Raw genomic sequence first — 25,097 nt, 5'->3', positions numbered from 1 at the left:
TAGCAGGGAAGATTCTGGAGCAGATCATTAAGCAAACAGTCTGTGAGCACCTAGAAAGGAACGCTGTGATCACCAATAGTGAGCTGGGCATGTTTAGCCTGGAGAAGAGGAGGTTAAGGGGTGATATGATAGCCATGTTCAAATATATAAAAGGATGTCACATAGAGGAGGGAGAAAGGTTGTTTTCTGCTGCTCCGGAGAAGCGGACACGGAGCAATGGATCCAAACTACAAGAAAGAAGATTCCACCTAAACATTCGGAAGAACTTCCTGACAGTAAGAGCTGTTCGACAGTGGAATTTGCTGCCAAGGAGTGTGGTGGAGTCTCCTACTTTGGAGGTCTTTAAGCAAAGGCTTGACAACCATATGTCAGGAGTGCTCTGATGGTGTTTCCTGCTTGGCAGGGGGTTGGACTCGATGGCCCTTGTGGTCTCTTCCAACTCTATGATTCTATGATTCTATGATTTCTGAAAAGTAAGTCATGTCAGACTAACCTGATCTCGTTTTTTGACAGAATTACAAGCCTGGTAGATGAAGGGAACGCAGTGGATGTAGCCTACCTTGATTTCAGCAAGGCATTTGACAAGGTGCCCCATGATATTCTTGTAAAGAAGCTGGTAAAATGTGGTCTTGACTATGCTACCACTCAGTGGATTTGTAACTGGCTGACTGACTGAACCCAAAGGGTGCTCATCAATGGTTCCTCTTCATCCTGGAGAAGAGTGACTAGTGGGGTGCCCCAGGGTTCTGTCTTGGGCCCGGTCTTATTCAACATCTTTATCAACGACTTGGATGATGGACTCAAGGGCATCCTGATCAAATTTGCAGATGACACCAAACTGGGAGGGGTGGCTAACACCCCAGAGGACAGGATCACATTTCAAAACGACCTTGACAGATTAGAGAACTGGGCAAAAACAAACAAGATGAATTTTAACAGGAAGGAATGTAAAGTATTGCACTTGGGCAAAAAAAATGAGAGGCACAAATGCAAGATGGGTGACACCTGGCTTGAGAGCAGTACATGTGAAAAGGATCTAGGAGTTTTGGTTGACCACCAACTTGACATGAGGCAACAGTGTGACGCGGCAGCTAAAAAAGCCAATGCAATTCTGGGCTGCATCAATAGGAGTATAGCATCTAGATCAAGGGAAGTAATAGTCCCACTGTATTCTGCTCTGGTCAGACCTCACCTGGAGTACTGTGTCCAGTTCTGGGCACCACAGTTCAAGAAGGACACTGACAAACTGGAACGTGTCCAGAGGAGGGCAACCAAAATGGTCAAAGGCCTGGAAACGATGCCTTATGAGGAACGGCTAAGGGAGCTGGGCATGTTTAGCCTGGAGAAGAGGAGGTTAAGGGGTGATATGATAGCCATCTTCAAATATATAAAAGGATGTCACATGGAGGAGGGAGAAAGGTTGTTTTCTGCTGCTCCAGAGAAGCGGACATGGAGCAATGGATCCAAACTACAAGAAAGAAGATTCCACCTAAACATTGGGAAGAACTTCCTGACAGTAAGAGCTGTTCGACAGTGGAATTTGCTGCCCAGGAGTGTGGTGGAGTCTCCTCCTTTGGAGGTCTTTAAGCAGAGGCTTGACAACTATATGTCAGGAGTGCTCTGATGGTGTTTCCTGCTTGGCAGGGGGTTGGACTTGATGGCCATTGTGGTCTATTCCAATTCTATGATTTTAAGAAAATATCGTAAATTGGAAATTAGACTGACTACTTCTTCTTCTTCTTCTTCTTCTTCTTCTTCTTCTTCTTCTTCTTCTTCTTCTTCAGTTTACCTCCCTTGTTTTGGAATATTAACTAATTGGCTCCCCCTTATTGTTAAATATTGTATTGTATATCTATATATTTTATGTTATAGGTTTTTGAATGTGAAAGGGTGACAGGGAGAAAAATAGTTGACAAAAGGGAACGAGAAACTGGAAGAAAGCCGGGAGGGGGGGATAGCTGTACGGCTGAACAGACTTAGAGCTGGTAGGTGTTACCTTGAACAACTCATATAACACTGGGAACCAACAGATAAGAAATGTCGGGGCCAGACAGAATAACAACATGGAAAACTGCAGCTTCGGTTGCTGCTGCAGCTGCAAGACAGGCCAGTGTACAGGGTGATAATGGGGGGAAAGGTGATAAAGAACAGGCAGACCCTTTTGCACTGCAGCTTTTAGAATTCAGGAAAGAGATGATGAAATCAATGCAAGAATTTACACAACAGGTCCGTAGTGACATGGAAAAATCTAATTTATCATTGAAGGAACAAGTACACAGAGATATTGAGAACTCAAGGTTCTAAAGGAACAATTCGGGATATTGGGAGACAAGGTTAGCAACTTGGAGTCAAAAGTAGATAAATTAGAAAAATTAAGAGAGGAGCTCACAGAAGTAAGGGAGGAACAAAAAGGGATGCTAGGATTGGTACAAGGCAATGATGTTTATAGATGCTGAAAAAGCCTTCGATATTGTTTCTTGGAAGTTCATGATAAAGCTGTTAGAACAAATCAGAAGTGGTCCCAAGATTTTAAAAGCAATAGCAGCAATCTATTCAGAACAAAAAGCCAAACTAATTATAAATCAGGTGATAACGGATGACTGTAAGATCCAAAAAGGAACAAGACAAAGATGCCCATTATCACCATTATTGTTTATTCTGATCTTGGAAGTACTTGCCAAAAACATAAGAGCAAATAAAGAGATTACAGGTGTAAAAGCTGGGAAAAGTGAATTCAAGTTAAAAGTGTATGCAGATGACCTAGTGATAACAGTGGAAGAACCTAAAACTTCACTCCCTAAAGTAATAGAAAAAATTCAGAATTTTGGGGAACTGGCAGGATTAGGAATTAAACTAAATTATTAGTTAAAAACATGAAGGAAAAAGAAAGAACCGAATTAGAACAAAATATTGAGATTGAAGTCCATAAAAAGGTTAAATATTTAGGGATTTGGTTAACATCAAGAAATATAAACCTATTTAAAAATAACTATGAAAAAATTTGGCTTGAGGTAAAAAGAAATTTAGAAATATGGAGCAGAATGAATCTCTCAATGTTAGGAAAAATATCAGCAATTAAAATGAATGTGTTGCCAAAAATGCTATTTCTTTTTCAATCAATACCAGTCATCCTGAAAGATGGATGCTTTAAAAAATGGCAGAAAGAGATTTTAAGATTTATCTGGGGGGGCAAAAGGCCAAGGATAAAACATAAAATACTTACAGATGTAAAAGCTAGAGGCGGGTTTGCCCTCCCAGACCTTAAATTGTACTACGAATCTGCTTGTTTGGTATGGACCAGGGACTGGATGAGATTCGACAAGCAAGAGGCACTAGAACTAGAAGGTCATGACAACAGATTTGGTTGGCATGCATATTTATGGTACGGGAAAGGGAAGATTCATAGAAGCTTTTACAACCATATAATCAGGAAATCATTAATGAGAGTATGGGAGAGATATAAAGACTTATATGCTCAAACCACTTGGAAAGAAAGGAAAATGGCTCACATATATGCTGTATATGGCTCACAAATAAATGCTGATTTGTTAAAGGAACATGATGGAAAATGGAAATTAAGAGATTATGATGAGATCAAAGACCACTTTCAGAGTTGGTTGCATTATCGACAACTACATGAAACATATAAAGAAGACTGTAAGAAAGGATTTAGTCATACTAGATCTAGGTTTCAAACAGAAGTGATTGAAGGGAAAGTGAAACTACTGAAGGCCGCATACAGCATACTATTAGAATGGGAGACGACAGATGAAGAGGTAAAATCAGTTATGATTAAATGGGCACAAGATGTAGGCCACAACATCATGATGGAGGATTGGGTTAAATTATAGAAAACTGACTTAAAATTTACAGATTGTTCCCTATTGAAGGAGAATTACATGAAGATGATGTACAGATGGTACACAACACCAGTGCAGTTAGGGAAAATGTACAAAACTAGTTCAAACATATGTTGGAAGTGTAAGGAAAAGGAGGGAACATTTTATCATGTGTGGTGGGATTGTAAAGTAATTAAAAAAATTTGGGAAATGATATACAATGAACTGAAGAAAATGTTCCATTTAACATTTGTTAAAAAACCCGAGGCATTTTTGTTGGGGATCGTAAGGAAAGACCTGCCAAAAAAGTTGAAAAACATCTTCATGTATGTGACAACGGCCGCGAGAGTTCTGATAGCACAAGGATGGAAGACTGAAGAAATCCGAACTAAAGAATTATGGCAAGAAAAATTGATGGATTATGCAGAACTGGCAAAATTGACTCATAAGCTACGGGACAAGGATAACTGTGACTTTAAGGATGAATGGGAACCTTTCACAAAGTATTTGAAGACGCAACAAAGCGAACCAGACTCCTTGGCAGGTTTTGAATAAACATCCACAATTTTTTTATTTTTTTTACCGATAATAACTAGCTAAACAGGATCTATACAACTCTGTAACATGCAGAAAATAGTCTGGAACTGCATCCAAGAATATTAAAAGAACTGGCAGATGTGATCTCAGAACCACTGGCAGTCATCTTTGAGAATTCCTGGAGAACAGGCGAAGTCCCGGCAGACTGGAGGAGGGCAAATGTTGTCCCTATTTTCAAAAAGGGGAAAAGAGAGGACCCAAATAATTACCGCCCAGTCAGTCTGACATCAATAGCAGGGAAGATTCTGGAGCAGATCATTAAGCAAACAGTCTGTGAGCACCTAGAAAGGAATGCTGTGATCACCAATAGTCAGCATGGATTTCTGAAAAATAAGTCATGTCAGACTAACCTGATCTCGTTTTTTGACAGAATTACAAGCCTGGTAGATGAAGGGAACGCAGTGGATGTAGCCTACCTTGATTTCAGCAAAGCATTTGACAAGGTGCCCCATGATATTCTTGTAAAGAAGCTGGTAAAATGCGGTCTTGACTATGCTACCACTCAGTGGATTTGTAACTGGCTGACTGACCGAACCCAAAGGGTGCTCATCAATGGTTCCTCTTCATCCTGGAGAAGAGTGACTAGTGGGGTGCCACAGGGTTCTGTCTTGGGCCCGGTCTTATTCAACATCTTTATCAACGACTTGGATGATGGACTCAAGGGCATCCTGATCAAATTTGCAGATGACACCAAACTGGGAGGGGTGGCTAACACCCCAGAGGACAGGATCACACTTCAAAATGACCTTGACAAATTAGAGAACTGGGCAAAAACAAACAAGATGAATTTTAACAGGGAGAAATGTAAAGTATTGCACTTGGGCAAAACAAATGAGAGGCACAAATACAAGATGGGGGACACCTGGCTTGAGAGCAGTACATGTGAAAAGGATCTAGGAGTCTTGGTTGACCACAAACTTGACATGAGCCAACAGTGTGACGCGGCAGCTAAAAAAGCCAATGCAATTCTGGGCTGCATCAATAGGAGTATAGCATCTAGATCAAGGGAAGTAATAGTGCCACTGTATTCTGCTCTGGTCAGACCACACCTGGAGTACTGTGTCCAGTTCTGGGCACCACAATTCAAGAAGGACACTGACAAACTGGAACGTGTCCAGAAGAGGGCAACCAAAATGGTCAAAGGCCTGGAAACGATGCCTTATGAGGAACGGCTAAGGGAGCTGGGCATGTTTAGCCTGGAGAAGAGGAGGTTAAGGGGTGATATGATAGCCATGTTCAAATATATAAAAGGATGTCACATAGAGGAGGGAGAAAGGTTGTTTTCTACTGCTCCAGAGAAGCGGACACGGAGCAATGGATCCAAACTACAAGAAAGAAGATTCCACCTAAACATTAGGAAGAACTTCCTGACAGTAAGAGCTGTTCGACAGTTCAATTTGCTGCCAAGGAGTGTGGTGGAGTCTCCTACTTTGGAGGTCTTTAAGCAGAGGCTTGACAACCATATGTCAGGAGTGCTCTGATGGTGTTTCCTGCTTGGCAGGGGGTTGGACTCGATGGCCCTTGTGGTCTCTTCCAACTCTATGATTCTATGATTCTAAGTTGGGGGGTGGGGTGGGGGGGATGGGTTGTGTGGGTGGAGGGGGGAGGAAAAATGGGGAGAGAATAAGGATATGTTTTTGGAAAATATGTTTTGTTATAACTTTGAATAAAAAAAATTTAAAAAAGAAAAAGAAAGCTGCAGCTAATCCTGACAATACAGAAGTCCTGTTTTTGGGGGACGGGACAGGCAGGTGTGGAGGACTCTCTGGTCCTGAATGGAGCAACTGTGCCCCTGAAGGACCAGGTGCACAGCCTGGGAGTCATTTTTGGACTCACAGCTGTCCATGGAGGCGCAGGTCAATTCTGTGTCCTGGGCAGCTGTGTACCAGCTCCATCTGGTACGCAGGCTGAGACCCTATCTGCCCGCAGACTGTCTCGCCAGAGTGGTGCATGCTCTGGTTATCTCTCGCTTGGACTACTGCAATGCGCTCTACATGGGGCTACCTTTGAAGATGACCCAGAAACTGCAACTAATCCAGAATGTGGCAGCTAGACTGATGACTGTGAGCGGCCTCTGAGACCATATAACACCGGTCATGAAAGACCTTCATTGGCTCCCAGTCCGTTTCCGAGCACAATTCAAAGTGTTGGTGCTGACCTTGAAAGCCCTAAATGGCCTCGGCCCAGTATACCTGAAGTATACCTCCACCTCCATTGTTCTGCCCAGACACAGGTCCAGCGCCGAGGGCCTTCTGGCGGTTCCTTCACTGCAAGAAGTGAGGTTACAGAGAACCAGGCAGAGGGCCTTCTCGGTGGTGGCGCCTGCCCTGTGGAATGCCCTCCCATCAGATGTCAAGGAAATAAACAACTATCTGACGTTTAGAAGACAGCTGAAGGCATCCCTGTTTAGGGAAGTTTTTAATGTTTGATTCTATGTTGGGAGCCGCCCAGAGTGGCTGAGGAAACCCAGCCAGATGGGCAGGGTATAAATAATAAAATTATTATTATTATTAATTATTATTATTATTTATTGTAGCTTTCTGAGGAGTGTTTCTGTGTGAGGAACTGTTTGTAAATGCTTGTTGGTTGTGTTCACGCTTCACATTTTAGGTTTATGCTCTACAAATCATGTGAAGCAGTTACAATTTTCCCTGCTTGGAAAAGGTCCTTGCCAGCCATTCAGAAAAGCTGTTGCCTTTATAGACACTTTCCTGCGACTCTTTCCCAGCACCTTTCCCTTTGGAAGGACCCTAGCAAAGATACACCTGTTCTTTGTAGTTGAACAGAGCCCCAAATTTCTAGAGCTCTGAATAACAGGACGGAGAGGAATGATCCTGGAAAGGATTGATTTATTCTCTGTGGCTTCTTTGCCCCTAGCCAATGACTATACCAATTCAAAAATATTATCAATCTGATAGATTGTTTTGCGCTCCCAGCAAGGTGGGCCTGTCAGCCTGTCACAGCAAAAGAACTTGCGCTATAACAAACATGTGCCATAAGAATCTTTGTTACCAATTTGTGTCAGTTATTGTGGGGAAAGGCCCTGTCATTTCTGCCTCTGTACAGAGCCTGGTACCCAGGGGAGAGGGTTTTTTGCAGGGATGGTTCTGGATGGTGGTTCTCATACACCCCTAGGTTGAAATTCCCCTAAGAGACCATGAAATAATCCCTACTTGCCGGTTCGTCCAGCCCCTTCTCCCCCATGCAGGTGCCGCTTTGCAGAGTTAAATGCAGGTCTCTCTCCTGGACAATTAAAGGCCTGCAGGAGGGAGCCTCTCGAGGGCCCCCAACTCCAGGGGCTGGAGAGGGAGAGCGCTCCTCCAGCTGACTTTGCCCTCCGCTGCACCAGAGAAACTTCGGGAGGCCCTTTGTTCCCACTTAAGACCCCTTCCTGGCCGGGCCGCACCAAAGACACTTATCCACCTCTTCAGATAATGAGCTTCACCCAAGTCTGCCTGGTTTGTCTTCGCCTTAAGGATCTCAGCAGCACTAATTGCAGGAGAAGCCCTTTCTTTCAAGCAGCCCGAAAAATGCCGCAGCTGAATGGAAAGGAAGGTTGCTCTGGGCCGAGGAAGACGGAGAAACCCTCGCTGCTCCCCAAAAAGAACCAGTTTGGCTTTTCAATCATAAAGGGGTTTTAAGTTGGAGGGCAAATTAGCACCAGGAACCTTTTACAATATATTTATGCAGGCACATGCAAAGACTGCTTTCAGTAGCTAGCATATATACTTTAGCTATGGATGGGCAGAGTAGTAAAGACTTCCAATGGTTATAATATTTGTTATTTTAAAAAATAGTTTTATTCTGCTGTTAGGAGCTGCACAGGGAACAAGTAGATATGTTCTGATGCATTATGGTGGAGAGTGCAACATGCCCTTTTCAGTTTAGTAGTGTTGCTTAGTCATCACAATTCCTGAGCAAATCTTGCCAAGCTAAACTTAGTATGCTTTAGACATGCAGTTAAATAGTGATGTTTCCTTGCTCGGTGCCTTCCTTGCCAAGGTGTCAGGCATTCAAAAGACATCTCTCAGGCTTCCCATTACAGCTTCAGAGAAGCCAAGAGCTCTCCTTGACTCACTGTGGGTGAGATACACATTTTTTAATAATATATGTGTGCATTCACACACAGAATTTCTAAGGTTTAAAACGAAACTTTCCCACACTTGCGCACACTGGAAAACTTGCACAGCCTTTGTGCAGGGACTAAGAAAACTGTTGCTGCCTTTGTGCAAGGACAAATTAAGAAACTCATTTATTTAGATTATTAAATTAAACATTTTTTTCTAGAGATAAAAGTTGAGAGCAAACACCCGATATTCAGGCCCCTTCCTTCCATTTATCTCTGGCTCTTTATTCACGTTAAAAAGAACTGCCAATGCCATCTCCTTTCCTCCACTTTATTATGGTGTGGAACAGGGCTTGCAAAAATGGTCTGATTGGATTTTAATCCCACACAAGAGTTAAGAAATGAATAATAACCCTACGAATAATTTGGCACAAATCACCGGGCAGTTTTGCAGCGCCAGCTCCGCTGGAGTGACCAGGAGAGCCCTTGCCGAGCGCCTGTTCCTTTCAAGTCCGGAGAAGGAAGTTCCGGGGGAGTTGGAGCGCGTGTATCTGCGTCGTCACCCTCAAGTTTAGGCGAGCTGGGGGAGCTCCTGGGCGCACGGGAAAGGCCTTTGTAGTTTGGGGGAAGCCCCTTCGACTCTAAACTGAATTGCTGTAAATACCAAGAGAATCCTTTACCATTCCGGGGTGGCCCAAGCCAATGTCGCTTCTTCACATGCTCCGTCGCTCTCATTCTTTGGGCTCAGCCCCGCTAGATCAGAGCCCAGAACAAGTTAGACCACCTGAGGCTCTCCACCTTATTATACAGATATTTGCGCCTGGCAATGTCCCGGTCCACACGCGCTTTCCTCCCGCAGGAATGGCCTGCCCAAGCAACAGCTTTTTCCTGATCACCGCGTGTGGTCCGGTTCAGACGTGCACATTCCTAGCTCGCGTGTCTAAATGAACTGTGCCAGATCAAACCACGGAAGACAAAACTCTCGCGTGGCCCCAAACACATCATTTCCCCGCGGTCTCGGTTTCTATATTCGCTTTAGAGTTTTGTGCAGCCCAATCCGACAGATGTTCACTTAGAATAAACTCCCTTTTGCTTCTGCAGGAACTATTTCCAGGTAGTTTACAGCCCCAGTGCTGCTCATAAACTTATGACTTTACCCATTTCCGCTTCTATCCTAGGAACATTTCTGGTGGGTGAGAGAGTACGTGCTAGTAATTTTAATCAGGTTTAGGCTGCGATCCTATATTCACTTGCTTGGAGTAAGCCGCACTAAACTCAATGGATGTTACCTTTGAGTAGACGTGCATATAGGATTGTCGGGTCACAGTATGCACATTTACTCGAGAGTATTGCCACGTCCAATGGACTTTCGAGGCAATGCATTTAGTTTTACAGGTAAGTAAGCGTACATCTTAAAAACAGGCGAATAACTCACCAGTTCCCTAGTAATTATGGTATTATTTTTCTGTCTCCATCTCGCACGCTTTCCTTTTCCAAAAAGTTCTTTGTCGCTGATATTTCCCAGCCCCCGCCTTATCCTCTCTTACTTTAAGACAATTGGATGTCACTGTCTTTTAAGTCCCAAAGAACAGTAACTTAAAAATGAATATTTAGTGGTCCAAATAAAGTGATCCTAATCAAGATAACAGGGAAAATAAAACTGGTGTCTGCAAATGGCTAAAGTATGTTTTGTCCAAACGTTTATTTAGGATAGTAAATACAATAAGAGGTGGGAGGGAAGTGAGGGTGCAGCAGGATTGTGACATTTCATGCAACCCGGTCCTTTTACCATTAAGTCCAAATACTTGGATTTAAGTACTTACAGTCCGATCCTGTGCATGTTTCCTGGGAAGCAAGTCCCAGTAAGTTCAGACTTACTCCCAGGTATTTGTGCCATCTCATAATTATTATAGTTGAATCTCAAACGGATTTAATCGGAAAGAGGTGTGCCATTTGTTATAGGTAGCATTCCGGGCCTCGGTCCGGAGCAGCGAAGAAGACGAAAATCCCGCATCAACCAAACACCACAGAATATGCTAAGCCTATTTCGTCTCTCTGCAGTCTGAGCCTCTCTCTTTCTTCCCCATGCATTTTCTAACTGGCGTTCCCAAGTAAGACCCACTGAGTTCAATGGGACTGATTTCCTAGTATTTAGGATTGCAGCCTTAAGACGTTCGTTCACAACGTGGTTTTGCTTTTCTTTTCTTTTAACCCGACTTCTAAACACAACACGGTGTCTTAGTCCCTCTAAGTCTAACCTGATACAGCTAAAGTAAATTCAGAGCCACTAACTTTTAAGTCCCATTGACTGCAATCACCTTAAATGCCACGTGCGGCAGAACATGCGCTTACATAAAAGAAAGTGCCATTGAACTAAATGTGGCTTAGGTAAGTGGCGAGTGCAGCCTAAATCCCTCTAAATTCAAATGGGCCTTCCATCGCCGTCTAACTTGCTCCGAATGGACAGGATCCAGCCCAAGTGTGGTACTTCAAAACCATACTGGTGTGAAACGAGAGACAGAGATTTAAACTTGAGCTTTCTCGTTTAAAAGACTTAAACAAGAGCCTAGCTTTGGTTAGATCGCGTCCTCTTGGTTCCGAGTTTATTTTAAATGACACATACTGTATTTCCAAAGATCCAGTGTTAACTTCAAAAATAACTATCCATTTGTTTTAATGGAACTGACTTCCCACCTAAAAGCAGTAAATGTCACTTTGAGGAATACGGAGAAAATAGAGCAATGGAAAATGCCCAAATTTATCTTAATTGTGGAGACACGGAAATCCATCATGCCCAATAACGTGTTTACAAAATAATTACCTAAAATGCACTGAAAGCGTAGTCCTTCGCGTGTCTACTGGGAAGTAAGTCCTACCGGACTTCCGCCCAAGGAAATGTCTTTCTTCTTTCTGAGTAGACGTGCATAGGATCGCGCCATTCCAGGGCGGGAGGGGAATTCTATGCACTGGGCAAGAGTACTTGGCTTGTGCTCTGAAATCCTAAACAGAACTCTTTACGCGTAAGAAACTTCAATTCAGCACCGGCCAGAAGCACTTAGAGCTGGCAAAGCCCCATTCAGCTCGGTAAAGCGGGACCTTAAAGCCTCCTGGAAGTTCTCCTGCGCCATCTCCACGAATGTGAACCGGGAACTCCCTGGTTTCGCGTAGCTCCTGGTCCTGCCAGTGGGGTTTTGGCAGGTGAGCTTGTGCCCGCTTTAAAGCTAACTAATGGCATAAATTATATAAATTAACTCCTATGTTATCAATTTTTTTAAAAGCAGCAGCAAACCGGGAACTTCCCTCCAATAGGCTTATAACAACCGCGGCACCACAAGCGTCTCTCTTCTCGGGCATCCTGTTTTATGAATTTCTGATATCCCCTTGCTTTGCGTAAAGTAGGCAGAATCGGCTCACTGACATGGTTGTGATCGGATTTCGATCCAGCCTTCACTTTATTCGTGTTATTTTCAATCTGAGGTTTTCAAACTGTACCCACTTATTTAAAAGTCACACACACACACACACACACACACACACACACACACACACACACACACGGCCTCCGCCAAGCAGGACTTCGTGGGACATTATCTCTTTGCTTCTGATGACCATTTGAGGAAAAATGGTTACGAACAAACCTCGTGCTAGTTTTGAGAACTGCAGATCTATTTCAGACCCGGCGTGTTGGAAGGAATAATAATCCCAATCTTTAAGAACAGCAAACAACAGCAAAAAGCAGTCAGCCAATTAAAACAACAGAATAACCCCCCCCCCGCCCAAAGAGCAGACTTACAAAATTATGTAAAAGCGATTTTCCTGCCCACGCCAGAGACTACAAATGACTTTGGACGCAATCCTACACTGGGTCGAGACTGTTTAAAGCCCACTGCAATTTAAACTTTTCTGAGGATTTCAGCCTTCAGAGGCAAACATAATTGGTTTCCTGTTTCAGGGCCACCTTCTCCTGCCTGTGGATTTATTTCGATCCTTTGCTCCCCGTCTAATGGACAGAGGAATTCTGCCGTTTCTATCCGCCCCGTCCCATGTTTACTGCTTCTTTTGGTCCTCTTAAGAGCTCAGCTCCTAATTCAGCCCTAACCCTATTTTACTAACGTGGAGATTCCCATTCAGTGAGGCGCACGTTGCTCCTCGAGGAAGTTTATTCGTGCTCCTCCTCAGCTCGCATTGATTTCAGTGGGGTTTGCGCAGGAGAACTTCTCACGGAATTGGACCTGTTATGGGAACTAGGCAGGGAGCGGTGCCCATCTCGCTCATCTGTTCATGCACCTTTCAGTAAAACGAGGCCGCCATTTGTTTTGCCTGCTCTTTCTACAATGGCTGGCTTTGTACGAGGTTTTGCCAGTAATACATTCGAACACATAGTAAATAACAATAATTAAAAACTTTTCTTGCGCGTCCGCGTCCAAAAAGTTGTATTGGAAATTACCCCTATGGCGGGATATCCCGAATGTCAGGGTTCCTCTCTCTCCCTCTCTCTCCCTTCCCCCGCCACCGTCCAGGCGACAGTTGCGCCTTCCCTTTTGTAAAAATGGCGGATCATGCTGATAGTCGACCTCGAGTTCCAATTCAATCAGCTCTCAATCAATAATAACGAGATTGCACTTAAGGGACTCCCATATAAAATTATTATTAGTGTTAGTAACAGGATCTCTTCCCTTTTTTTCCAGAGATAAGTTGCACTTCATTGTTGATCTTGCTCGGTTGCCTTGATCGGATATGTACAAAACACCGATCCATATTCAGATCAAGCTTTGCTGGGGGGTGGGGGGCTTCTCTGCCCCGCTTTCCCGCCCACCACTGGAGCGGGTGACAAAATTACGCCAGAGAACAACCTGCTCCCAGCCGATAATCCCCGGCTCCGCGTCAACAAATCGTTCCTTAATCCCCCTGTAGTCTTCAGCAAGCAGGCAGATACCTGGGCTAGTGGCCTGAGGATGATCTGGAGCCGAGGAGGACTTAGACGGCAGAGAGAGTTTGCCCCTGTCTCCCTAAGCCAACCGAGTCCAGTTGGTTGCCGTCGGAGCCCGCCAGCGCAGGAGAAGGTCGCTGCGTCCCGGGAGCGGGCATCTCTTGCGGGGGTCGGGGGAGGAAGAGCAACAGGGCGGTTCGGTTTATTTTGGGGTGTGTGTGCGGGGGTGGGCAGGTGTTTGTGGGGTTGTTACCATGTCCGGCCATAGAGCAAGCTGGCGTTGACCAGGCCGCCGTTATACTCGACGGCCGCCGCGTCCATCTGCGCCAGGGCGCCCACTTGGCTGTGCAGCGAAGGCGGGCTGGGGGACATCTCTTCTAGGTCCGGCGCCTGGCCCAGGGAGGTCACTTGCTGCTGCTGCTGCTGGGGGTGCTGGGCAGCGCTGCCCCCGGCCCCGCTGGCGCTGGGAGCTTGTCCGGCAGACTGACCGCCGGCGGCGGCGGCGCTGTGCGGGCAGGGCTTGCCGTCCTTGACCAGAACCGGCACGGCCACGCGCCTGGGAGACGCCGCCTGGGCTTGCTGCTGCGGCTGCTGCTGGCACAGGCCGGGCCCCTCGGGAGGCGTCTGCGTCTGCGGCTGGTGCTGGAGCTGCTGCGCGGCCTTGTCCTTGGCTTGCCTCTTCATCTTGTAGCGGTGGTTCTGGAACCAGATCTTGACCTGCGTGGGCGTGAGGTGGATCAGGCTGGCCAGGTGCTCCCGCTCGGGCGCCGACAGGTACTTCTGCTGCTTGAAGCGCCGCTCCAGCTCGTACACCTGCGCCTGCGAGAAGAGCACCCGGCGCTTCCTCCGCGGCGCAGCGTGCAGCCCGGGCGCCAGGGACTTGGCAGCCTCTGCGATGCCCGACAGAGCCCCCATGCCGGCCATGTTCATGCCCCCCGACGGGCCCATTAGCCTGGAAACTGAGCACACACACACACACACACACACACACGGGAGAGTTAGGAGGCAGTTAGAGCAGAGGGCAATCTCGGGGAACGGGACCTGGGGCCGAAAGCGTCACCCTCACCAAGTATGGAGAGGTCAGCTTTATCAAGCGCTTAAGGCGACTGAGTCCCAAAGAGCTGGGACTCTTATGCGCCCTGAGTGTCCCTGAGCACGTCCAAAGTATTTTCCCCCTCCCCAATTAGCTCCCCAAATTTAGGGGTAAGGGCCTCCAGATTTGGGGTGCGGCGCTGGAGGAGACGGGCCACCAAAGATGGGGCGCACTCCAGCCCTCCCCCAAGAAAATGCAGTCTGAGTACCCAGCCCCACCAGCCCCACCAGCCCTATTCCCTTCTAGCCCCTCCCCGCTTACTCGTGGGGTAGCGGGGATCCGCGTTGGCTCCGTACCAGCCCGAGGCGGCTGCGCTTCCGCGCACGCTGTCTGGATAAGGTGCCAGGTCGCCCACGTTGCCCAGCCCGCCGTTGCAGTAGCCGGCCACGGGGCCGTGGGCGAACTGGGAGACGCCGGCGTGCGCCATGGAGTGGTAGGCGGCGGCGGCGGCGTTGTGGGCGCCCATGGGGTGCTGCTGCGGTGGCGGAGGCAGGGCTGCGTTCTGGGGCTGCCGGTAGGCGGCGGCGCCCACGCCCAGGGGGGCGCCCAGGCTGCCGTCCATGGCGCCGAACTTCTTGTAGGTCTCGTCCATGGGGCTGAGGATGTCGGAGACGGAGAAGGGCGTCGTGTGCTTGGGGCTGAGCGACATGGCTCGCCGGGCGAATCTCCTGGGCTCCCTGCGCGCTCGCTCGCTCGCCCGGCCGACGCGGCTGCCCAGTCCGGACGAGAAGGGGGCTGAGCGCCGCCGCCGCCGCCCGCCGCCGCGGGAGCCCGGCCAAGGAGAGGAGGGGGCGGCAGCAGGAGGAGGCGGCGGCGGCGCGCCAGCCCTCCCGCAGCTCTCGCCTCCTAGCTGGGGTTTCTTTTAGTCCGGCGGCACCCGCTTTACGACAGACACCGGCGGGGGCGGAGCCACAAGGAAGGCTGCCCCCCCCAGCAGCCACTCGCTGCCTCTGCGGCTGGAGCCCCCTCCAGTGGAGAGGGGGGTCCCCCGCCAATTAGAGAGGCACCCAAGCTGCTCCAAGGTAGGAGACCACTCCCCGCGTACAAGGAGCCCCCACCCCACGCTCCTCGAAGGGAGCCCCTGCTAGGCACAGGGGACCCCGCCTCCCCGAGGCCCTCAGAGGGAGAGGGACCTCAACTTCGGGGACCCCGACCCCGCTCACTGGGAACCCCTGAGAGAGCCAGGCGGAGAACCCTCGACGCCGTCTCGACTTCTTGCTCCAAAAGCTGGGGGAGGCCGAGTCCTGCGAGGCCCGGGGCGTCCCCGCGGCAGCCTTGCCAAGCAAGGCCTGCCTTGGACACCAAATGGATGGGTGGGCAGGCGCGCCTCTGCCCTGGACGCCTCTTCAGGCTGCTGTACCGACTGCTCGAGGGGTGCGCTCCAGGCCCGTTCGGCACGACCCTCGGAGTCAGCGCACACCCGCCGCTCTTGGGCTGGGTCCCTTTTACGCCCTCCAGCAAAACTGTGGCAGCAAGGTTGGCGAAAGAGGAAATCCCCCCCCCGCTTGAAAGCAACACCTTGAGCGTGCGCGCGTGGATGAGAACGTTTCTCCTGCTTTACAGGGTTGTTGTAAAGATGACTGAGATAATAGAAGAGGAGCGCTTTGAGCATGGAAAAAGCGCGTTATAATTGCTAAGTAGGATATGATTTGAACTGAGGCTTGTTTGAAACACCTAACTGGAAGCAAGCTTTGAAGTCCTCCAGTTCTCTTCCTTCAATATTGGGCAGTGGGAAAAGAAAGCGAGAAATCGAAAGTCTTGTCCAAGGAAAAGGGATGTCCAGGGATGTACAGGACAAATTGCGCCTACGAAACCTGCGGATACTGCAGTGTGGGGACTGCATGCCACAAGCGATTACTTCACTGGGCTAAAGAAAGAAAACAGCACTCCCCTCCGCCCCCGGTACCCAGGAAAGGATAGATTTCGGCTCCCTGCTACAACATTGCTTGAATTTTCTGGTCCAACCTAAGATATCGAATGAAAATGAGCGTGCCGTCGGAGCACGGACTACAGAGAGTGGCACCGTTTGGGAAGCGTGTCCCGTGGAAACGAAAGCGGATTTGCTTCGGCCTTGTGCTTAAGGATGAGGATTGGAGCTTTCCCAGTTCTCTGTCCGTCTAAGAATCCGATTCTAAACGCATACCTCGGGAGAGAGTGCTTTTGTTCCAAGTCACGTCGGAGCCGGATGATGAAGAACAGCTTGGTGTGAGTTTGGGGGCGAGCGTTAGAGTCCGGGGAAGAGCAGCCTGCAGCAGAAGAGCCTGCAACGCTCCGACGGCTCTGCTTGACTTCTCGGGCAGAGACCACGTTCTCCTCTGGAAGGTAGAAGCGAGATCCGCCTGGCAGCTGGATTTACTAAAGCAGGTGTGTGTGGGTGTGGGTGTGTGTAACCACGGAGAGGAGAATCTGGGTTGACAGGATATTAAACGTGTGCCAGACCTGAACCCGTCGGGTCCCCTACCGTCGGATTCCTAACTAGGGCCGAGTCTGATTCTAGCGCTGGGTCTCCTTCAAGTGTTTTGGTGACGGCTCTTATCTTTAGAAGAAACGCAGAGGTAAAAAAACAAGCGCCCTCCATTTACAACCCGCTAGAGACCGATCGCCTCCTCCCTCTCTGTGTGGCTTCACTCTTTTGCTTGAGAAGGCGAGCTGGCGGCGCAGCTAGACCGCTGTGGCCCTCGAAGAGTTCCACGTCCCGCGCCTTTCCTGTCCTCTCTGAGCAGGACTGAACGCTGGCTGGGGAGGTGAGACTAGACGGTGCCGCTTCTCGCGACTCCTGTGAGGATGAAGAGCCGCCAGTGCTCCCGCGATCGCCTTTGGCCTGGGAGAAAAGGTGTGTGGAGACCAGGTCTAGCGGCGGTAAGAAAAAGTGAGCGACGATCAGGTCTAGTCCTGGCTCTACTGCAGAAGCTCTACGAGCTACAAAGTTGCTCGCTGAAGAAGGAAAATGAAACGCCTACCGACTCTTGTCAGGGGCGATGCGGAGAGCGCTTCATTCGGGAAAGGAGAGGGGAAGGGGGAATTCTGCTCCCTGTGGACTTCCCGCTGGCAGTTGGAAGTCTATAAGGTTGTGGGCACTGTGGGCATCAGCGTGTAGAACTGACACTCTGCACTCGCCCAGAAGTACTTGCCTGTGTAACACAATAGCTAACAATAGCATACGTTATTATGTGACTCTCCATGCGTCTTGGCCCAATAACACCAAAGGGTGGTGCTGAGCGGGCATCCCCAAAGGAGTTGTGCCTGCCACAACGCTAACAATACCTACCATATCGAGGTACTTTGGACAAATGCTGCTGCAAAGTGGGCGGTGGCGAGTGGGCAGCAAACAGCAGCCGGAGCAGGCAAGCAGGTCACTAGCCTATGGCTTTCTTGGCTCCGGTGCCAAGTCTCCTCCTCTTCCAATCTTCTTTGCCCGCTCTTGGAAGAGGCTTGCTGTTGAGCTTACTTCGGAGAAGGGCACCAGGAGATGTCAACCTATGTCTGGCTGATGTCACTTCAGATGGCAGGCTCCACACCAATAGAAAACCACGCTCTCTTGACTGCCTTGATGACGCGCTTGTTTCCTGGGAGTAAGGATCCTTTTTGGGGGAAGCATGCCATCACACGTGTCATCTTCTGCAGTCTGAAGTGGCACTGCCAGCTCAGGCAAGGGTCCCTGTCTGCTGCTTGAAAGCAAGGCCGCCTTCTCTTTCTGAGGCCCCTGTGGGACAAAGGGGCACAGGAATCTAGGCAAGGTTCAGCACTTTGGAGGCCCATCGATTTCAGTGGGAGACTTCAGCTCTTGCTTAAACCTCTCCCACTGAAATCAATACTTAATTTAGGCTGCAAGTCCTAGACCTACGTACATGGGTGTAAGTCCCACGGAACTTCTGAGCAGGCGCGCACAGGGCCGCGCTCTTAAAGTGATGGGTGTTGACTGTATCGGACCTTTACAGCGTGAACTTATTTTATGTAAGGGTTGTGGTGGTGGTTTTGCTTTTTTTTATTAAAAAAAAACTCGTGGTGCTTTTAACAAAACCTGTATTTCGGTCGAGAAGTTTGGGGGGGGGGCTTCTGTTTTATACATATGTGGGGCGGTGTATATGTGGTAATGAATGGAGTAACAATGAATTACTTTCAGTAATGAAAACGAGATCCACCTTGGAAGCATTTTGAGTGCCTTAAACATCGGGGGAACCCCGCAAGGAAATCCCTACTCAGATTAAAGGTTTCTACTCTACGTTATCAGGGGAGAAGCTTGTTCTGGGTGCCTTTATAAAGACATCGGCAACAAAGACGGGGATCTTTCACGACTTGCTCCTCGCAGGAGTTAGTCTCAGTCTTATATACGTGAAGACCTCAAAAGGTTCCATGGAACTTCCGTCCCAGCAAGAGCGCACTATAGTTATAAAAATTATCAGTCGCGTTTCTAAAACTGTTCAGATCCACTAAAACCCTTTAAACAAGTTCACGCTGCTTTGGGACGCTTATTGCAACCCACCAGAGAGTTATCCTGAGCAAACGCTCAATATAACTTTCTGATGAATCTTGCCAGTTTTCTATCCATTCTACTGCTACTTTATAGAGCTCAAAATTTGAAGATGATTTCAAGGCCTATAATATTTTCGGCTGTTGCAAACAGTCGCCTTTCCTAATCAAAACCTGGCCAAGCACCATAAACCCGACGTGAAGCGTTTTTCGCATGTAAACTAATGGATGTTAAAAGTGTGGACTTTTGGGTTTTTTTGCGATTCCGACTGAAGCAACGTAGCTGTCTTGCTGGTACATTTGGAACTGTTGGCTGGGAATGTTTAGGACTGGCTTTTTCGAATGGGACGCCGGTAAGCCGCCTCTCTCTCAATAGGTTACTGGGTTTTAAGAAAACTGGGGTCACCACTTTACACCTCGCTGCTGTAACTCTCAGCACAAGTAACCCATAAAAGAGTTTGTAGATCGCTGGCCTTTCCACGTTACTGGAGTGTGAGGGAAGGAGGAAACCTCGGTGAAACGTCGCCTCCTCCTTCGCCAGGGCACCGTTTGGAAGAGGCGCACGAAACTGCGACTGCCAAGTCCATTCCTACAAGGAGTGCGATACCTCGATATAAGAACTACCTCCGCCCACCCGCAGGTTCAAGATCAAAAACTCCCCACGTCTAGGAGAAAGTAAGAGCCTGAGAAGAAGAGTCCTGCAGGATCAGGCCACTTCTTTCCGAAGAGACCAAGCACTGCCTACGGGAAGCCCACAAGTGGGGACCTGAGTCGGGGATGGATGGGGCGCGAGGGCACCTTATGCAGCCATTGATCTACGCCCTCTTGGCTCTGGGGAGCCCCGTCTGGTGTCCCTGAGTCACCATTCTTCCTGTTGCAAACGTTTCTGAAAGGGGAAAAGGCACCTACTATTAGCCTAGACGTGTTTGGGTTCCGAGGCTCCATCCTCCCCACCTGAAGCGGATGCGGGTGGGTGTCTGGGCGGGCGGGGGCGGAGATGTGAAGGAAGCAGAAGAGATGAAGGCTCGGAGAGGTTTCCGATTTCGTGGCCCGTCGCGGCGGCGGCGGAAAATCCACAGAGAAATCAAGGGCGTCAGGCAGGGGGAGCTGCTGAGGTTGGGGGCAGGGACGTGGGGTAGGACTCGCGGAGTGGCTCTGACCAGGGCTCTAAGCTCAGGCCTCCGGATGCATGAAATTCACATTTGTAGGCTCCTTTTTCTATTTTTCTTCTTTTATAGGCTGGCCTGCTGTTTCACTCAGAAGTCTGTAGAAGGTTGCATCCTGTTTGGGTGGCGATGCAAATGGGAAATCTGCACGAATAATCCTAACATAAATAGCCCATCGGGGACTCCAAGTGAAAATGATGACAGGAAACCCTACATTCTCCTCCTCCTCCTCCTTCTCCTCCTCCTCCTCCTCCATGGCCACATTCCTCCATCCTTTCAGCATTCAATTGCTTTCATAGGAAGGCAAGTTCCCCAGGGGGTTTCTTCCCCTCCTTACTGGAAAGTGTAGGTGAACTTTGTGGGAATGTTGTAGATACTAGGAGAGGATATATTGATTTAATAGTATCCTTCCTCACTCACACTTGTGAGTCAGCAGCAGAACGACATTCCCCAGTATATAGCAGGAAGCTAGTTGGTAGATTCGTTTGAATCTCTTTACTTAAGCAATCCAGTCTGGCTTTGTTCAGATTGGGTTCTGTTCCTGTTAAGTCCCCTGTTATCCTTCCCAATAATAATAAAGACACAAGAAGCTTCTTTTAAAAGTAATAAGAAGTTTACTCACATTCAGTTCATAGTTGGATCCCTGAAGGCGGGTTTTAGCTTAGAGTTACAGAAGAGGGTTTGAGTTCATCCCATATGGGAATGAGCCCATGTCTTGGTGGCTGAGAGCAAAATATCAGTATCAAGAGAGCATGGCATCAGGAGGAAGAAGACGGAGGTGGCTGTGTGACCAGCCCCTTTTATGGGGTCTCCCAGGGTCACACCCACCTACCTGGTCACACACAGGGGGAGGAAGCTCCAGACCAGGTGTGACAGGAAGTCGTCCTGGCTGGAGTTGTGGGATGTAAACACAGGAGCAGTCAATGACAACATTCCTAGAGTGTACATGTTAGAACATGTGGAGGGATGTCTGTCCAGCAAGCAGGTAAACTTCCTGGGGACGGACTTCCTCCGCATGTGACCAGAGGTGGGTGTGGCCTCACCTGTGCAGGTAATGACAAAAGCACAGGGCAGGCAGCCATCTCTCTCTCTCTGCCATTTTCCTTCGATGAGGAAGCATGTAAAGATGCCCTCTTGGCTCTCAGCCAAGAGAGGAGATAAGGTCTATCTTGCAGTAAGATAGATTCTAAGTATATGTAACTTTTTAAGCCTGTCTGCCTTCTGGGATCATGTTGTGAACAGAACGTGAGTAAACTCTTTTATACTTTTATAAAGACTGTGTTGTGTCTTGTATTTTAAGAGGGAATAAAGGGGAAATTACCAGATAATTATTATAGAGGTTCTAGCGAACCTGTGCACACGTTACCGTTGCGAACTTAAAGGGGAATGTTTGTAAACTCTGCTGATATTTTGGGAACTTGTTAGCACAAGTTGGATACGGATATAATTAGTCAATATATCCTCTCCTGCACCCCAGAACATTCCCACAGGAGTAACACCCCCCCTGCGTGTTCACTCTGGGCAAACAGGAAGCTTATTTGACTGCTTATGTTACATCTCACAAACTTTATCATACAAACAGAGAGTAACCGACTACACCTTCCACTATGACCCTGAAAGCCCCATTGCATAAAGAGCATGCAGATGCATGCAAAAATAGTGGCAGACACACCCACGTGTAAAAATATTCAGGAGAGGGAGAATTTCACTAGTAGTCAAACAACTTTATGTCCTCTGGAACAAGAGTACGGTACCTTGTGAATACTGCTAATGCAGAAAGAAAAGTGTGTGTATAGGTTCTTCAAAGAAAAAGAAGACATATAGGTAGCTAAATCAGAAGGAAGGAAGGAAGGAAGGAAGGAAGGAAGGAAGGAAGGAAAGAAAAAGAGAGAGAGAGAGAGAGAGAGAGAGAGAGAGAGAGAGAGAGAGAGAGATACGAAAGAAAGAAAGAAAGAAAGAAAGAAAGAAAGAAAGAAAGAAAGAAAGAAAGAAAGAATTCTTATAGCCTAGGAAGCCTTTCTCATCTCATTGAAGGGATACTCTGAAAAGGAGAAGGTATGGGGAAATCTGAATTGACAAAGGATAAAATGTGGGAAGGAAATGATTTAGAGGAGAATGTCACATCGAAGTTGGAGAATCAATGGATGTACAAGAAATGTACTATCTACATTAAGCAACAGGATGGATGAGCACATTATCATAGAACCATGGAATTGTAGAGCTGGAAGGGAACCTCGAGGGTCATCTAATTGACATTTCAGCCCAGCAAAAGAAGAGGGAATGCAGAGCAGGGCTGGTGAGAGGGTACCTGGCCTGGGGAGACCCCTGGAGGGATGCGATCGCAGGCCTTGTGTTCCCCACCTTGCCCTATTGGAAAAGAAAGGAAGCAGCCAATTGTTTATCCAATTTATGCACAGCAGACTTTGAGGGTTCAAGATTTGCAGTGCATAAACAAAATAAATAATTGGTTCTTGAGAACACACACTCTCAAAACAAGACAGGAATCAAAAGATGACCCAATTTATCAGCCGTCAAGGGTGGCTTGAGTTAAGGGTCATCTGGCCAGTAGCAGAAATACATGTTCCAAATCATTCAGATCCTTCTTGTTAGTTGACATGCTTTAATCTTTCCTACTGTTATTTTATGTTTTAAATTGTTTTTAACCCTTTTTGTTGATAATTTTAATACTTCTTGTAAACCACTTAGCAGCTTTACTACCATCAAGTGATATATAAATTTTGTTTTAAAAAAGGAAACATATTCATTTTCTATGTTGCACTTTTGCAGAAAAGGCAAAAGACAGTTTGTGGATAATATCCCCCCCCCCCAGGTAAACAGAATAAGCTGCATGTTACAAGTTGAGGCAGTTAACATCATCCATTTTTGTCACAATGATATAAACAACACAGGAGTGCATAATTGCAAGTGTTGTAAAAGCGTTTTTGTTTGTTTGTTTTTAGGAAACCTTTCCACAATTGTCCATGTATATTCAGAGCATGACAGCCATAATCTTTTATTAACTTATGTAATAAAGCAAAACCAGATAACATACAAATTATTCTGCCATTTATCCTCTGTGCATCCACACTTATTTAGTTAATTTCCCCACACTTGGTGGAATCAGTTCTCAAAAACAAATATTTTCCAGTTCTAGCAACTAGAGGTCTAGTGGCCACAAATAAAAATGTCAGTGATTCCTTATGCATCAGATCTTTTGTATTCCCCATACAAAACGATAGTAAGAGAAACTAGGGTTTATATGGGACAATTTTGCCTCAATTTCATCTTTACCAAATGTCACAGACACCTCCTACAGCTGCCTGTATCTTGGACTAACTGTGCAATCCTGATTGCAGCCAGCATGGATGGGGTAGTGGTTCAAATCCCCACTCAGCTATGAAGCTCCCTGGGGGACCTTGGGCCACTCGCCGTCCCTTAGCCTGACCGACCTCACAGGGTGGTTGTGAGGATAAAATGGGGAGGAGGAGAAGTATGCACACCACCTTGTGCTCTTTGGAAGAAAGGTGGGATATGGAACCATAGAACTGTAGAGTTGGAAGGGACCATGAGGGTCATCTAGACCATCCTCCTGCAGTGCAGGAATCTTTTGCCCAACACAAATGACAACAATGTCTACTTAGAAGTAAGCCCTATTAAATTCAATTATGTTTACTCCTGGGTAAGTGAAGTTAGGACTGCAACCTTTGTTGTGAACTTTACATAGAATCTAAGGAGGCAGGTACCACCAACGTACAACTTTCAAGGCATTTCTTTCTACAGTGGCTTTGTCAGCCATTCTGCTCCATAGCAGTTTCTAGGTCATTTCCCCACACTATGTTGTTATAGGTTTTTGGGTACCAGAGTTTGTGCTTAGATTTAGTAAGTGCTAGAATTTAAACAATGCTTGGCTGAATTTAGCAGTGTCAAAACTGCCAAGCCAGTCTGAGAATGACAGAGATGTTAAGCAAACAAGGACAGGGTTATGATCCATCAAGAAAGCCATCAGCGAGGCAAAGACTCGTGGGTAGTTAGCAAAATGCAATGTCAGTGTTGGGAGGGGGGGGAGTTTCAGAATCACAGTGGGTAAACAAGAGGAAAATGAGTTGTGTTCTGCAAGCAGTTTACAAGCTAGAGAAAGAGGGGCAGAGCAGAATGGGGGCTGGAGTGTAATCTTGGGAACCCCTCCATCCTAGGCTCAGGTCCTATATATGTAGAAACCATGACAGACCTAGACAGCATCTTAAAAAGCAGAGACATCACCTTGCCAACAAAGGTCCGTATAGTTAAAGCCATGGTGATGTATGGAAGTGAGAGCTGGACCATAAAGACTGAAGAATTGCTGCTTTTGAATTATGGTGCTGGAGAAGACTCTTGAGAGTCCCATGGACTGCAAGAAGATCAAACCTCTCCATTCTTAAGGAACTCAGCCCTGAGTGCTCACTGGAAGGGCAGATCCTGAAGCTGAGGCTCCAATACTTTGGCCGCCTCATGAGAAGAGAAGACTCCCTGGAAAAGACCCTGTTGTTGGGAAAGATGAAGGGCCCAAGGAGAAGGGGACAACAGAGGACGAGATGGTTGGACAGTGTTGTCGAAGCTACCAGCATGAGTTTGACCAACTGTGGGAGGCAGTGGAAGACAGGAGTGCCTGGCGTGCTCTGGTCCATGGGGTTACGAAGAGTCGGACATGACTAAATGACTAAACAACAACATTCACTGTTTGAAACATGGCAACCCCAACCACAGTCCCATTTCCAAAGGAAAAACAGAGCCTGCTAAGTGCCTCCACCCCTGGAATCTCACACTGCTGTGGAGATTGGGGTGGAGTGTAACAATATGATGTCCCTCTAAGACACCTTGTCATCTCCTTTAACAAATGTAATACATTGTGCAAATACTTCATACGGGGAAATTTACAAAATCAAGTTTTCAAATGAGC

At 47.5% G+C, this 25,097-nt stretch overlaps 1 protein-coding gene across 1 annotated transcript; it reads right to left on the bottom strand.

Annotated features, from left to right (window-relative positions):
* Positions 1–13,643: 13,643 nt before the first annotated feature.
* NKX2-4 (NK2 homeobox 4) lies at positions 13,644–15,236 on the bottom strand. The gene is made up of 2 exons (XM_082234609.1): positions 14,787–15,236; positions 13,644–14,391 (listed from the first exon to the last, which is right to left on the bottom strand). The coding sequence occupies exons 1-2, from the start codon at positions 15,172–15,174 to the stop codon at positions 13,682–13,684; spliced, it is 1,098 nt and encodes a 365-aa protein (XP_082090735.1). The 5' UTR covers positions 15,175–15,236; the 3' UTR covers positions 13,644–13,681.
* Positions 15,237–25,097: the final 9,861 nt, after the last annotated feature.

Source organism: Podarcis vaucheri (genome assembly GCF_965113315.1).
Source record: "Podarcis vaucheri genome assembly, chromosome: 8".
Taxonomy (NCBI): domain Eukaryota; kingdom Metazoa; phylum Chordata; class Lepidosauria; order Squamata; family Lacertidae; genus Podarcis; species Podarcis vaucheri.
The sequence above is the reverse complement of the archived record's forward strand: the minus strand, read 5'-3'. Positions and strand labels throughout refer to the sequence as shown.

Bases quoted from the DNA above. Each gene is read 5' to 3' on its own strand.
- NKX2-4 (XM_082234609.1), bottom strand. From the start codon at position 15,174: ATGTCGCTCAGCCCCAAGCACACGACGCCCTTCTCCGTCTCCGACATC. The intron at 14,392-14,786 runs GTAAGCGGGGAG...GTGTGTGCTCAG, and splicing joins GGATCCCCGCTACCCCACGA to TTTCCAGGCTAATGGGCCCG.